At 43.4% G+C, this 16,342-nt stretch overlaps 1 protein-coding gene across 8 annotated transcripts in view; it reads right to left on the minus strand.

The window, feature by feature from the left end:
- LOC123767760 (terribly reduced optic lobes) overlaps nucleotides 1–16,342 on the minus strand; it is a 354,074-nt gene that overhangs the window by 128,503 nt on the left and 209,229 nt on the right. For all 8 annotated transcript variants that reach the window (XM_069310630.1, XM_069310627.1, XM_069310626.1 and 5 more), the window contains 5 exons: nucleotides 14,434–14,573; nucleotides 11,351–11,465; nucleotides 9,061–9,208; nucleotides 2,266–2,446; nucleotides 1,100–1,342 (listed from right to left, as the gene is read on the minus strand). In XM_069310630.1, the coding sequence (XP_069166731.1) occupies nucleotides 1,100–1,342; nucleotides 2,266–2,446; nucleotides 9,061–9,208; nucleotides 11,351–11,465; nucleotides 14,434–14,573 (827 nt within the window). The remainder of the gene's footprint in view (nucleotides 1–1,099; nucleotides 1,343–2,265; nucleotides 2,447–9,060; nucleotides 9,209–11,350; nucleotides 11,466–14,433; nucleotides 14,574–16,342) is intronic.

Consider the following 16,342-nt stretch of genomic DNA (forward strand, 5'->3'; position numbering starts at 1 on the left):
TACAGGTAACCCCACCTCGACCAGTCCTGCCGAAAAGCATCCACCGCAAAAACCTTGCAGGTGGAAAAGGGCGCCACATAGAATGGGAGACGCCGAGATCATGCTGACGCAAAGATGTCCATGTTCGGGAGTTCGTAGTCCAACAGAGCCAACAAAACGAGTCGGCAACGACCGGCCAATCCGTGAAAAGACGAAGGAACCGAGACAGGCCGTCCACCAGGATATTAGACACATCCCAGACATGAACCACATGGAGAGCCAAACCCCAAGAATCCAGCTGGAGAGCCACACGAAGTCACCAACCCAAAAGAGGCAAAGACCGAAGAGAGCCTCATGGTTTCAGCAATGAACCACCGGAGAACAGTCCAAATGAAGCCGGATGGGTGCCTGACCCGGTCAATGGCAGACATAGAATGCTTCCAACCACACGGGGGGTTTCTATAGGCCATTGCTCCCCTTGCCTATTCTCAGGGGGGCCAGGTTCTGGTTCGTGGTCGCTGCTAGGCCCATAAGAACTCCATACACATGACTGATGCCAAAGTCTGACATTAGCACATCAGCCTAGTATGCTCCGGGGAGCCGAAGGGGCGCCCCACAGAAAATGTCAATGCTCCCTTTGCCTCTGTGAGGGAGGGGGTCAGGTTCTGGCTCTGGTCCATGGTACTCCGAAAGAAACTATTACATTTGATAAATTACTTTCAAAGAATAATTTAACAAGTGAATAATCTCACATTACAGAGGAAACTGGTAGATTTTGCATATGTTACCAACCAAAACTTCAAACTTTTTAGTTGAGTAAACAACAGAGGAAATTCTATAATAATTTGATTTAATTTAATATTTTAAAATAAATGTTAGTATTAGTGAACTATCAAAATGTTCAGATTATCTAGATATCCTATATGATCCAGGTCCCAACTGAGTTTGATATTCAAACTTTTACTATAATAACTAAGCATGAAAGATGCTCACTGCTCAACAAAGGATAAAATTATAATGGGTTTCAGCCAGCATTCAAGAAAATTAAAATTTACTTGCGGTTAGCTGAGAACTAGCTTTTTATTTTAAGACAAAAAATGCGTAATGAAAAATAACTCACATGTCAGATGGGAAATTGACTTGAAGCCTCTGCCATGTAACTGATGGAGCAGGATCACCTTGGGCAGAGCACTCTAAATGGACTCTCTCTCCCTGACGTACAGTGTATGGTGATGGACCAGGTCGAATGTTTATTACTGGTAATGACTGTATTTCCAGTACAGCTGTAGCTCTTACAAGCCCAGCATCATTCTCTGCTGTACAAGTATAAGAGCCTTCTTCATCACCTTGAACTTGGTTGAATCTGCGAAAGATACCAGCAATTAAATACTTAAAATAAATTTAAAAGGATCTTTTCAAACATTCCTATCTTAATTATACATGTACTAAGTTAGCACTGAAGAAAAGCTCAGCCCAGCCCAGAGTGACCGCAGAAAGTTTACTCTAATACTCAAAACTATTTCCCCACCTGGCAATTGCCCCCGACCATCCAACCCGTCATCTCAATAATTCATTGTATTTTGACATCAAAATCTTCATCAGAAAAATATGATATAAATCATAGCGGCTCACAAATATTTACATTTTCTATGTATGGGTCCATTAGTCAGGTTAGGTTAGGTTAGGTTAGGTTAGGTTCAGATAATTTGGTACACCACTTTCTGTGCATTGTGACAAATCTTTGGTTTCCATCACAGTCTTCCTGACTGATTCCAGGTGTGGTTGGGCAGGCTCAAGATCCAATTCCTGTAAGTGTCCTTAAATGGTTCAAGAAATTTTGGTTCACTATGTAGTGAGCTTATGCTGTGTACTGGCTAAGGCAGTATGTTTATTTGCAATGTTTTTTGTGCATGAAAAATCTTGTTTTCTTAACTTCCTAAGCTCCACCATCACCATCATTTCTCAAATCACTTATCCCCCCCCCCCCCCACCACACTACATCTTCCCTCGTATCTCTGGAACGATACCCTCTCACCCGATAAAAATGGTAAGCAGGGTAATAATGATGAAAACAAGTGCATATAATGTAAGATAATAATAATAATAATAATAATAATAATAATAATAATAATAATAATAATAATAATAATAATAATAATAATAATAATAATAATAATAATAATAATAATAATAATAATAATAATAATAATAATTATTATTATAATAATAATAATAATAATAATAATAATAATAATAATAATAATAATAACAACAACAACAACATACCTGAGAACACCACCATTTAGGGTTTCTGTATTTGGTGTCAAGGGCCGACCATCAGTACGAGCCCATCTAACAGTTGGGTTTGGAATACCAGCTGTTAAGTGGCATTGGAAGAGGGCACTTGCACCAACAACAATGGTCTGCCTCAATTCAGGATACACTTCAATTACAGGTGGTTCACGACCTGATGGGATAAATAAGAGCTCTGAGCATTTAAGTTATATATATAAACACAATATTGTGTTTTTGTAAATGGATTAGACAAATTAATTCTAAGCTATGCATAAAAGTATTTCAGTGTATTACCAAGTATGCTTTAACCAACATTTAGTAAATGATATAAACTTTTCTGAAGGGAGCCCCTTTGGCTCCCTGGAGCTATTGGGCTAATATGTAATTCATTAGACCAGGGATTTAGTCATAGGAGTTCAGCCTATCGGGGTCCACGAGCCAGAAACTGGCTTCATCAAAGAGGCACAGGGAGCAATGGCCCTGGAAAACCGCTCTGTGATTGGGGGTTTCCTTATCTGCCATCGACTGGGGTTAGGCACCCAGAATGGTAGGCATAACAAAATAGACCCCATATGGTAAGAAAATTGAAGCCAAAAACCAAACATAGAGGCAGAACTCCCTCCAATCCCAAGGAAACAAGCAAACAAGCAAACATCACTCTCCCTCGCCGCGTCGCTCATCCATACAGCTCTCCTTCCCCATGCCTCCCAAGAGGGGGAGGGGAAGCCCCGGACCCCTCTCGCCGGCGACCCAGCCATTCCAATTCGTCGGCTAATGTAATCCAGGGCGGACGTCATCTCTGACCTCGATTTTCAATGCAGTGTTTTGCCTTAGTGGTGTCTTCTACTGTTCGGGGTGGCCATGTGTATCTGAAGTGTACTGGGGCTGCATGCGCTTAGGGCAGCCTTCCCTAAGTTCCCTATGAGCACTACCCTTGCGTGTCATGGTTTTCTTCTCTGTTGCATTCAGGAAGCCATTTCAGTGGTGGTTCTTGCTGCTCGGCATCTACCCCACTCTTGGGGTCGGCTGGGGTTTCGTGGCCCTTGTTTGGCCTTGGGTAAGGAGTGGTATTGTTGCTGGTTGGGGCGTCAAGGTGTTGCGCAGCCAGCTACCTATGCAGCAGCTGGTTCCTGCCCTCCGTTTGGCCCCCGTGATTGTATGCGTCAGAGGAATTTTAGGGTTTGTTCTCCCCCTTGTTAGCTTTGGGTCTAACTGGTTAGCAACAATGTTCCCAGGCTTCCCGCAGCAGTCAGCCTACGGGGCCCTGCAAAATCCTGTTAGGGCTTGATGGACCTATGGATGCGTCTTTTGAGTTCCAGCTTGCCTTGTGCGAGTGTGTAAGTTGCCATGTGCTCTTGTCTCAGGGTGACAGTCACCGTTTTTGCCTGTCATGCTGCCTGTTAGGTCACTGACACCTTTGATCTGGAGTCTTGCACTTTGTGTTCCCTGCATGTTCTCCAGTTACCCATTCTGATAACATTAATATTCAGGTACAGGCGGCATGCGCATTGCATGCTAGCGTTGTTTGCCCTTCGCCACCCTCCTCTTTCCTGTTCCCAGCTCCGTACTGTCAGTGGGTTTCAGGGTGAGATTTAGTTATTGATGAGACTCGGGCAGCTTTGGGGAGCTGCCCCATTCAGGTTGGGGGAAGGTATTCGAGCCTGTTCCTCTTGCTGAGGTTTCAAGGTCCTACCAGTAGCCCCTTTCTTTGCTGCCTTTCCCCTGGACTCTGCCTTTTCTTCAGGGGTGGAGGGTTTGGAGGACAGCTCCACCACAGGGGCCTCTGTTGCGGGTTCCCAGGGCTGTGGGGAAAACCCGCTAGCAGTTCTGGGGCTGGTTTGCCCCCTACATAAGATCTGTGCCTTCTGGGCATTCGTCCCCCCCTTCCCATCCCTCCTCTCGTCTGCTTTATTATCCCACATTTGTTGGCATGATTTTGACTCTTTTTACATCAGCCGCGTCTCCTTTTGTTTTGGTGGCCATTTTCCTTTCTGCAGGTTGCTTCTCCACCTGGCTGCCAGGGCAGTGCTGCACTTTGTTTGTTTTTATGTGCCTGAGAGTGTGCCCTTGCATTTTAGGGGCATTTTTTTGCCTCCATCAGAGGTTTTTTTCTCTCATTGCCACTTCTCTATTTTGTTCTTTCTTCTGGGGCATTCTGCCCTTCTGATCCTCTGGGAATGCTTGGGTGTTGGTTTTTCACCCAGTTTTGTAATTTCTGTCTGTGTTTGGGTATGGGTCCTGGGGTTTGGGCCCGGTGTCCCTGGCTGTTAGCTCTGCTTGCTCTGACACTTTTATCCCTCAGTTTTCGGTCCGTTTCTGGCTGTTTACCTAGGGGGTTCGGTCTGGGTGATGTGTTTTGCCCCTTCCTTTCTGTAGTGCCTTTCTGCTGGCAAATGTGGTGGTTTGGGCTTCCCCCGGGTTCGTTTCTGGGTTCCTTTTGGGCTCTCCAGTTTCGTTACGGAGGTTTTCTTCTTGCGGGTCCCATTTGGGGGTTCTGGAAGCCTTTGGTCACATCCTGTGCACCCCAAACTTTCCTCTTCTGGGGTTTTGGGGTCTTCCTGGCTTGCAGACTGCACTTCTTGGGTCTTGGCATGTGTTTTGTAGTTGTGCCAGGGCTTCAGCTTTTGTTAGTCGAGGTGGGCCTTAGGTGCAGCTTTTGTGCCAGCGCTTCCTCCAGTGCCTTCTCTGTCTGGCCTTCGCTGTGCTCGCTCTACTCCCCAGTTGGCTTCTTGCTTTTATTTTATGTTCTTTTATTTACAATCTTTGTTTTCTCTTGGAGGGGGCACAGACCCCTTTGTTTTGGTGGAGAAGCTCACTCTGATCACGCCTGGTCCCATAATTCGTGGGCATTCGGGTCATATTTTCTAGCCTGTGATGGCATTGGGAGGCTCCTCCTCCTCCTCCTTCGTGGATGGTTCGTGCCTGATGGGGCAGGCATCATCCCCTGCACTCCGTCAGGTCATCTTGGAGTGGGTGTGCTTGGGCGTGGTCGACCCAGCCATGTCCCTCAGGTGGGTTTCCCACCTGTTCCAATGCTGAAACGGGAATGTGCAAATCTGCAGTTCATTCTGGACTTGTCCCATCTGAACCCCTGACTTCCTTGCCCCTCCTTTCGGATGATCAACCTGTCACAGGTCCAGCTTCTTTTGGAGTCGAGTGCCTGGGTGGGGTCCCTGAACCTCAGGGGTGCGTATTAATGTATTCCCATCCTCCGGTGTTCAGGAACTGGTTAGGTTCGTGGTGGGACATCTGGCTAACCGCCTTATTCCCTTCCTTTTGGTTTGAATCTGGCGCCTCGCGTGTTCACATGTCGTACCCAGGTCGAGGTGACCCATTTGTGTCTGCTACAGGTTTGGGTTCTGGCCAATATCGACGACTGGTTGGTGTGGGCACCCAGTCAGTCTAGTTGTCTGCTCGGCTGGGTTTTAATTCTTTCCCAGCTCACTGGATTTGTGTTCCTGGTGAACTGGAGGGAGTCCTATCTGGTTCCATCCTGGGTTCGGACCTGGCTGGGTCTTGTTTGAGATTCTCAGACTGCTTCCATGTCTCTACCTCTGGAGGCATTGTTGTGATTGCAGTCTCGCCTTCAGTTGTTTCTGGGAGGGGGGGAGGGTGTCCCAGGTCACTCAGTGGTTGCTCAAGCAGTTGCATGGGAGTCTGACATTTGTCTTGCTGGTTTACCTGCTGGGTCGGGTCTGGCTTCGGCATCTGTTCTGGTTCCTTCGGGGACGCAACTTCCCTCCCTCTCGCGATCGTTGGGTTTGACCTCCATGAGCCTTGTATCAGTTGCTGCGTCGCCGGCTTCCTCTTCGGGTTTTCCAGCGTTCAGTGCCTTGGTGCCTCTCCAAGCCCTCGATCCATGTGTTAACGGATGCATTGTCTCTCGGCTGAGGCTTGGTGTCCACTACTCACCGAGCCAGCTAGGAGCGGTGGGGTCTGTCCTTCTGTCGGGCTCACAGCACGGTGCATGTGTTCGCAACGGGATAGCTGTCGTTTCGGAGGGTTCGGGTCGCTTGGGATTCGACCATCCGGCTTCATTAGGACTGTTCTCCGGTGGTTCACTGCATGAACTGCAGGGGGTTGCCTTCGGTCCTTGCCTCTTTGGGGGCTAGTCGATTTGAGTGGCTCATCTGCTGGGTCTTAGGTTTTGGCCGGTCCGGGAAGTGTCCAACGTCCTGGCGGACGGCCTGTTTTGGTTCATACCCGTCATGGAATGGACAGTCAGGGCCAACTCCTTCAGTTGGCTTTGCTGGACATACAGGCTTCTGAGGGTGGACCTCTTCGTGTCGGTGTGGTCATGGTGTCTCCTGATATATGTGGCGCCCTTCCCAAATGTGGAGCCTTTGATGCGGGTTTATCACCTTTTGTATGGTGATCGGGTAGCTCCGTTGAATGTGTCCTACCCGAGAGCATTGTTTCAGCGACAGTTTGCAGTTTCCTGGCACTTTTTCTGCCATTTTCTCTCTCTTCGTATGTTGTCTTCAATTTCTGATAGGGTTGTCTTGTCCTTTTTGTCTTGGCTCTTTCAAGACCATCATTTCATGCTGAATACTGTTGCCTCATATCGTGCAGCGCTGGCGGAGCCAATGCAGCTTGCATTTGGGATGGATGTCACATCTGTTCCTTTCCATAAGTTTTCATGTGCTTCATTTCACCTCCAGCCTGCTCATGCACAGCCTGAGCTGTCCTAGTTTTTGGACAAGGTGCTCTCCTGTCTCTCTTCTCCTCAGTTCGCGGTGGCTCCTTCGGTTCAAGATTGTTTTCCCAGGCTCTATTTCTATTGGAATTGACCTCTAGGGGTCAGGCCAGTGTGCTTCATGCTCTCCTCCAGCGCAGGGGTTTCTGCTTCTTTGGTCCTGGTAGTCGGTTTGTGCGGTTGCAGCCTTCTTCTTTTCTGGCAAAGACCGAGATGACTGCTTTCCAGATAGGTCCTTTTGTCACTGATGCTTGGTTGGTCAGGCCGGGGGCTCATCTAGTGTTGTGTCCGATTGAGGCTCTTCGCCCTTACCTGCGTACCTCGACTTCTGTGGACGAAGATGCGCTTTGGGCTGATTCGATTTCCCTTGTTCCCTGTTCCAGGGCTCGTGTCTCCCAGGGCCTTCGCAGGGTTATTAAGTTTAGCCAGCCTGCAGTGTATCCTAGTGTCCACGACATTTGAAAGTTTGCTGCTGTGGTTGCCGTGTTTGGCAACATGTCTTGGGCTGCTATTCAAGCGCAGGCATATTGGAGGTTGAACAGGGTTCTGGCTGCCCGGTATTTGGTTAATGTTCTTGGACCTGGGCATTCTTGCGTTGCTTTGGGTCCCAGGTTGCAGCCAGTTGTCTTATCATGAGTTGAGGAGTGTGGCAGCAACCTCCCGGGTTAGTCCCTCTTTTCCTTATCTATAGTTATGTAGCTCCAAGGAGCCGAAAGGGCTCCTCTCAGAAAACCAGCGTTGAATGTAATGACACGCCATTTTCTGGGCGAGCCCTGGAGGCTCCCTGGCAACCCTCCCTCCCTCCGGTCGGCAGTTTTAGTAATGTTTTGATACTTAGTTTCCGAACTGGAATTGCTAAGTCGTCGGCACTGAGGATCCAGGGTTCTGGGTTAGGGAAAGGGGGGTACTTCTGCTCCTCTGTTAGGTTTTCAGTTGCAATTATCTTACCATGTGGGGGTCTGTTTTGTTATGCCTACCTTTCTGGGTGCATAACCCCAGTTGATAGCAAATAAGAAAACCCCCAACCACAGGGATTTTCTAGGGCCATTGCTCCCTGAGCCTCTCTGAGGGGGGCCAGGTTCTTGTGGCCCTGCTTGTGGTCCCCGGTAGGCTGAGCTCCTATGACTAATGTACAAGTCTAATGAATTTCAAATTAGCCCAATAGCTCCAGGGAGCCTCTGGGGTTCACCCAGAAAATAGCATTTCATTACATTCAATGCTATTTTTTCCAAGGTTCTTTTTAAGGCAAAATCTCCTGTGTTCTTGGACAGTATCACGTCGTCAGGTAGGGCAACATACTGGCACTGGTATCAAAGAACTTTTAAAATGTATCTTTAGGGTCACTGTAGGCTTTTGGGAGACACAGGAGATTACTAATTTTAGCTCAGAATGACTGACAGTGGTCAGTCATTGTAAATCAATGTAAATGTAAATCAATTAATGTCAATTAAATTAAGGTCGATTAAGGTCATTGTAAATCAATTAAGGTCAATTAATATAAATCAAATTGATTGACAGGTAACCACCAGAATAGAGAGCTCTCACTAACTATCAGCTGGCCTGCCTGGCACTCCTTCACTGACCACCATTCAAACCAGTGGAGCAGCCATCGAGTCCCTAACTTCAAGCTTCCTCACATACTCTAACTTGTTGCATTTGTAATTGTCTGGCTGGGATGGCATTATCAGATGCCTGACATGATATCATCCTTGAAACTTAGCTTCTGGTGCACAGTGGACTATGTTTATATATATATACAGTACTGTACAATACTTAGCACATTATATGAATTTGCAAGCTTTTTAAGTGTCCCCTGATACTTTTTCAGAATGTTCTATTACTTCAGTGCTGTGGATGTGGTATATTTAGCTATTACTTCACCTTGTTTTGTGATGTGCTATGATTGTGTGGTCTTATGTCTTGGCATGAAGCTCATGACACACTGACAATCTCAGTTGCTGGCATTTTTGGATATTCTAAGGTAATATTCACCTTAGAGCACCACAGCCATAAACAGCCCCCTTTCCCTTAGAAAAAAAGTGGAGAAACATTCAGAGAATAAAAACTCTTACATTATTACAAATACTTACGTTCAACTTCAATGATTGCTGCTGCCTGCGCAGTACCTCCATCATTCTGGGCTGTGCACACATACATACCACGATCATTTATGACAGCATTGGTTATCCTAAGAATACTTCCTTCTATACTCACTCCATGGCCTAACTCCTCATTTACCTGAGAAAAAATAAATTAATTTCATATAAATTAATTTACAGTAGCTCCAAGTGTCTTATAAATTTAATATACTTGGGATAAATAACCTTTCAGCATAAAATCAATAATTACCCTCTGTATATCATGTAAGACTTATAGCTAAAAGAAGAGAGAATGTATAATAATAATAATCATGAATTGAGGTGTTATAGCAAGAGGAATTTACCTTTTCTCCTGGACAATCACTATATTATCAGATGGTACCATCTGTTAAGTCCCATCAGCTCTGAGGTTCTAAAGGTCTACCAAGGACCAGTTCCAGAACCTGGCCCCCAACAGAGGTGCAGGGAGCTATCTTGAAGTTGTTTTGAGATGATTTTGGGGCTTAGCATCCTCGCGGCCCTGTCCTTGACAAGGCCTCCTTTTTGTTACACCCCTTTCCCCCCCCCCCTCAGGAAGCAGCTCGTAGCAGCTATCTAACTCTCAGGTACAGTACCTATTTACTGTTAGGTAACAGGGGCATCAGGATTTAAGAAACATTTTGCCCATTTGTCTCCGCCTCCACCAGGGATCGAACCCGGAACCTCAGGACTACGAATTCGAAGCGCTGTCCACTCAGTAGTCAGGTGCCCTCTTAGACCTTAGCATGTATGCCGTATATGTTCTCAGTACCTTGTGACTTTTTTTTTCCTTTGCCTGGTGGGGGTCTGCTTAATGTGGCTATAGTGACATTTTATTTTTGCGGTGACATTCTATTTTTTACAACCTTACTGGGGAAGGCAAAAATAAATTCAGCAAGTCAAAACAAACCACTGCTTGTTGGCACATTTCAGATCTATGTTTTGGGGGCTTAAGTTCTCATTCTTCGAGGCAGCTGCTGGCTTCTTTTTCGGGTTTTTCGAGATTTGATTCTCAAGCCCCTTCTTCCAGCCTCCCTTGATGTCTCCGCAGACCTCTCTGCTATGGGTTGGGGCTTTGTGACCAGAGCTCACCAAGCTGGCCAGGATTATTGATATCCTTTCCTTTGTCAGGCTCACAGTACTATTCAGTCGTTTGCATTGTGTGGCATGCACTGCAGAGGGTTTGGATTTCTCCAGACTTTGTGCTCTGGCTCCATCTGAACAGTTTTCCCGGGTTCCCTAACATACTTAAAACAGTGAAGATCATGCCACTTTACAAAGGAGGTAGTAAAACTCATGCCAAAATATACACTAATAGCTCTAACATCGCACAACATAAAAATCTTTGAAAGAGCGCAAAGAAGTAAGATCACAAAACACATTGATACACTGTGTGTATTTATAACCCTGGACAACATGGATTCAGAACGGGTACTCCTGCCTCTCACAATTGCTAGACTACTATGATATGGTCTTTGATGCCATGGAAGAAAAACCAAACACTGATGTAATATAAACAGATTTCACAAACGCTTTCGACAAATGTGACCATGGTCAACCAGGCTGTGATTAATACATCAGGCTGCGAGCAGCTGCATCCAACAGCTTGGTTGACCAGTCCAGCAACCAGAAGGCCTGGTTGGGGACCGACCCACAGAGACGTTGAGCTCCAAAATCATTGCAAGGTCAGGTAAGATGGTGTTATTGACTCCCACAAATGGATTCCCTATGTGGGAGTCTTCGTTTCTCTAGGTTAGTGCATATTAGTGACATTTCACTCATGCTTATCTACACTGCTGGCTGTTTTATAAAAGCTGAAATTCTTCCATTTGTATATTTCCAGTCATTAAACTCCATGAGTAAATTGGTATTATGCTTGTGGATAAACTATTAAATCATAATAGAAAGATATTTAACTCTGCTTCTTGAGTTTAAAATCTTACTAACTTCAGGGCTAACTTTAAAGTTAACAAGAGAGAATTTAAACCATTAGGAAGAACAGCATTACCCTTAAGCTGACCTTGCACATGCCCCTTCTAAACTTTGGGCCCAGACAACTGTCCCATCCACACCCAACTTAATCTATCCCTGGTATAAGATGTATCACTTTGCCTTAAATCTCATCTTAAATTCCACACACATGGAAATACTGTATTATCATCACTAATAACATAAATCTAGATTTCTGTGATAGAAATCCGATTATAATGATAATAATAATAATGTACATGAACACTTGAAAATTTTAACAAATGTACATTACCTTAGACCACGTAATAACTGGAGGTGGATCACCAGTAACAACACAACGAAGTTCTGCATCTGTGCCCTGATTAATTGTCTGTCGGTCTGGTTGAATCTGCACAGTTGGCAAGTTGCTGAAATAAACAAAAATTATAGTTATTACATTTAACTTTTAAAGAAGAGATCTCTTAAACATATGCAACTTACACTTGTTATAGCGCAATTTAGACACAAAACTGAAGCTTTACTAAAAACATCATTACTGAAATGATAATTCATAATCCATGCCCTATGAAAGTGTTGAAACATTAGATAGTTTATGTTGTGATAATAATTAGATTAGATGCAAAGCCATCTTACCGAGTGGGTCTGATGGGCACTTGCCCGGGGGCCCCCACTAGCATAGGACATGTTCATTATGGAAGCAGAATGTTTAAATATTTTGGTCTTGTTGCAAGCGCACTTATATAATATATATAATATAACCCTACATCCTGGTGTGGGACTAAATACTAAATATTTAAGATATATATATTTCCAGGTGAATAACCCTTTCAGCAAAAATGAAACGTAATTGTTTTGAGTGGACACAGAAGAGGAAGAGAGCTGCAGAGGAGAAGGAGAAAATAGAAAAACAGAAAATTTACACCATGACTCAACACAGATGCAATGACAGCCACTCATACCATTCTTTCAGATATAGCATCCACATCAGCATCCACTCCTGCAATGTCAGCCACTAGCACTGTTCCTTCAGATATAGCATCCACATCTACATCCATTCCTGCTACCAATCATCCAGTTTCACCAGACATACTATCATTGCCTGTTGCTGCTGATGATGACATTTTACAAGAGGAAATATTCTAATCTGTAACAGTAAAGGAGTTTGCAATCCAAGAGACAGATCCAGGGCTATGGAACATTATGAAACATTAATGATACTAACACAATAAATTACTGGATTCGTAGTGGGCCCTCATTATGTCAGAATCACAATTATCAATCTTTCAAACTCATACAGAGTGTATAAAACAGCTAGAGTAGAGAATGTGAAGGCAATGTATTTATCAAACTGTGTTCTAACGTGAACTGCAGATTGACGAGTATGTAAAACGTGAATGGCTACTCTATTTACTATCCCAAAGTTGTTTGTACTGCTTTGTATTTGCCTATTGTCCAAGAAAGAATCTCCCTTTGCTACACTGGGGTTCAATGACAAAGCACAGCAATGTTATTGTAGAATATGAAAATGGAGAAGAACATCAAAGGTCCATGACAGCAGATTTGATATGAGGTTTGCCATTTCATGGAGGAAAATCAGATTATTAGATCAGCAAAAAATGACAACTATTTAGGTATACAAGAGCTGTTGAGTGAATTTTGCCTTTTCTTGGAAGAACATCTCAAAATGTATGGAAATCCTGGAAAAGGGAATCTGTCATATTTATCTGCATATATTTGTGAGGAATTTATTGAATTAATGGGACAACAGGTTCTTTGTACTATTCTTGAAGTAGTAAAAAAGTCAAAGCATTATTCAGTAATTGTAGATTCCACTCCAGACATCTCACACACAGATCAATGGACATTTACTGTCCGATACATTAAAGACTGAGAGCCTGTGGAACGTTTCTTGATGTTCATCCCCATCTTTTCTCATGGAGCAAAGGATCTAACAGACACTGTCGTGGATTGTCTTACTGAGAACAAAATTCCATTATTAAACTGCCGTGGTGAGTCATAGGATAATGCCTCAAATATGTCTGGATGATATACTGGATGGCAAGCATGGATTCATTAATTCAATGAGTTTGCCATCTATATCTCCTGTGCTGGACACAGCCTGAACTTGGTGGGAGTAGTGTTGTCTACAGATCGTCAAATTCTATGACTTTGTTCAGAATCTGTATTCATTTTTTGCAGGTTTTACTCATCGCTGGAATGTATTGACATCATCTTTAAGAAAAGATTTTGTGGTCTAGCGTCTGTCTGATACACGATAGTCACCACATTTTGGTGCTGTTTATTCTCTGTATGGGTTTTTTGAGAAAATAAAACATGCACTGGATTCTCTATCAGCTGACAATGAAGCGAGTGAATACAAGGAGAGAGGAAAAAGGACTGAGCAAGGTCTGGGCCACCCCCTACCCCCTCCCGGGGAGGGAGGAGCTGAGCAGACAGAAGCGCGGCGGCTGCAGAGACGGCATGATTGTTTTCTGATTGGGGAGTTCTGCTTGCTCATTCAGCTTTCAGTTTGCAATTTTTAACCACCTGTAGTTTGTTTTGGGATTCCTATCTTTCTGGGTGCCTGACTTGGAAGATGGGATAAACAGACTGCTTTCAACTACATGGAGGTGTCTATAGGCCATTGCTCCTCATGCCTCTGTGAGGGAATCAGGTTCTGGCTCATGATCCTCAGTAGGCTAGAACTCCATCGATTGACTGTTGCCATGGTCTAATATATACACATCAGACCAGTATAGCTCAGGGAAGCCAAAGGGGCTCTCCACAGAAAATCAATTCTTATGCAAATTTGTTTAAAAATCTAACCTATAAGATGAACCTCCAGGCCAAGTTTCAGCATTGCATCCCAAAAGGAAATGGAAAAATATACCATATAGATCTTAAATGGCATATTTTGTGGATTAAACTGTTGCCACATTTTCAAATTTATAAACACCTTTTACCATATTTTGAGTTTTTTCAATTTTTGTTGCCAATGTTGATAATTCAAGCTTCTTACTATTTTATTTATAATGACTTTAAAAGTGTTATTTTCTTAGTTTATTTAGCTAAAGTGCTGTTTATATTGATTTTAGCCTTCTTTTCTTACAAGGTTTTTCAATCCTTTTCAGTTAAGTGCTTCCACACCTCATGAAACTGGAAAGACTAATATTAACAATGGATATATGTAAAGAGCATAACCATTGGTGATAAAACTGCAGACGGTATACACAAGAGAAAGGTGCATGTGATTAAAATGTTGTGACTGTAAGCACCAAAGGAAGAAGAAAGTGAAAATGAAGATAAAGTAAAGCTCTTAGAGGGAACAGGAAAAGAAGCAAATTGGAAGTATATCAACAAGTCCATAAAACTTACACAAACTGAGTAATGACGATACGGGTGCTAGATTCTTCGAAAATTTGAGTTCTTTCATCAGTAATACGGCATACATATATACCACTGTCAACTGGCCGGGCATTTGGAATTTGTAGCTCACCACCTTCAGTTACTGCTTGCTGTAAATTTTCAAATCATATATTAATTTATTAACATATATACCACTAACATATTTCAACTATTATTAAGTTACATGAGAATAAAGTTTATGCACAAAATATATTATTTATGCAAATATTGTAGTTTAGGTTATTCATTATGCATCCCATGCCCATCCTGTGGGCAGTAGTAGAGAAAAAGGTTACACACAATCACAACAGCTGAGGAATACAACCCCAAAATTCATTTTGCTAAGCAGGTTAATTCTTGATAAGTTAGTTACACAGTTTAATGTATATAATGGCAATGAGTTCAAAAACGATTACAGGTACAGTCTCTAAGCTAAGTAACTTACAAACAACTAAGCAACTAAGCAGTGTGCTAGTTTCATAATTTAATTTACTAATTACGCACACCACCCCCATCTGGTGAGAGGCAGTGAAAGTGTTGCAATCACCTACATTTACTACCTACAGTTAGCAAACTGTAAATATTTGGCAAAAATGTCTGGCAGAAGAGCATTTTGAAAGAAATACTCAGATTTCTTGAACATTTGTTAAAGATCTGTCTCTAAATTCATTTTTCTTTTCGAACTCCTTCAACACAGAGATGCAGGTGTGCGAATAACTTTGCTGACAATTTATATTTGGTCAGGTCTACATTAGTAAGCAATTTGACTAAGCAACTTATGACTAAGTCTATGCTGAGCAGTAGTAATATCTAGGAGTCTGCTAATTTTATTGGAAGAATCAGACATGTGGCTCTTCTTGCATGACAGTATGGTGACAGATGGAATTGCTAATGTAGATTTCATTTTGCCTCAGATCTACAAGGTTTTCTCAAAGTTCTTGGTGTGCTATTGTTCTCAGGATGCTTATAGGCAATCTGAGGTTATAGTCAACTTCTATTTATTTATTTATTTATTTATTTAAATACAAGAAGTTACATTGGGGGTTAACAGAGAATATAGAAAATAAGTTGAATTAACATTCTTGTAAACCCACTAACACGCATAGCTTTTTGGGCAAGTCCTTAAACTAATAAAAAAAAATTGATAAATTACCAGTAAAATTGATAAAAAATGTTTACAGGTATTTTACAGCTTTTCTTTACAGGTACAGATAATTTTAAGTAGAATAATTACAATAAAATTGAAAAAAAAAAACAGCGTTGAATGTAATGAAACACCATTTTCTGGGCGAGTCCCAGAGGCTCCCCGGAGCTTACCATGCTAATGTCAGACTTTGGCATCAGTCATGTGTACGGAGTTCTTATGGGCCTACCGGGGACCATGAGCCAGAACCTGGGCCCCTCAGAGAGGCAAGGGGAGCAATGGCCTATAGAAACCCCCGTGTGGTTGGAAGCATTCTATGTCTGCCATCAACCGGGTTAGGCACCCAGAAAGGTAGGCGTCCCAAAACAAACCCCTATTCTGGCGAAAATTGCAGCCAAAAGGCAAACGAGTGGATAGAACTCCCAAGACAAAAACGAGCAAACTAGTATGACGTCATTTGTCGTCGTGCCGCTGTCTGCGCAGCCCCCTCTTCCCGGGAGGAGTAAGGGGGAGCCCCAGACCTACCCCACCAGCGATCCACACCCTAGTTCTGAGGCTGGATGTCAAAAAACCAGCATTGAATGTAATGAAACGCCATTTTCTGGGTGAGCCCCGGAGGCTCCCTGGAGCTTATTGGGCTAATGAATGTTATATTAGACTGGGACATTAGCTAATGAGTTCAGACCTACCAGGGACCAGCACAAGAACCTGGCCCTTTCAGAGAGGTTTCAGGGA

Source organism: Procambarus clarkii, chromosome 67 (genome assembly GCF_040958095.1).
Source record: "Procambarus clarkii isolate CNS0578487 chromosome 67, FALCON_Pclarkii_2.0, whole genome shotgun sequence".
Taxonomy (NCBI): Eukaryota; Metazoa; Arthropoda; class Malacostraca; order Decapoda; family Cambaridae; genus Procambarus; species Procambarus clarkii.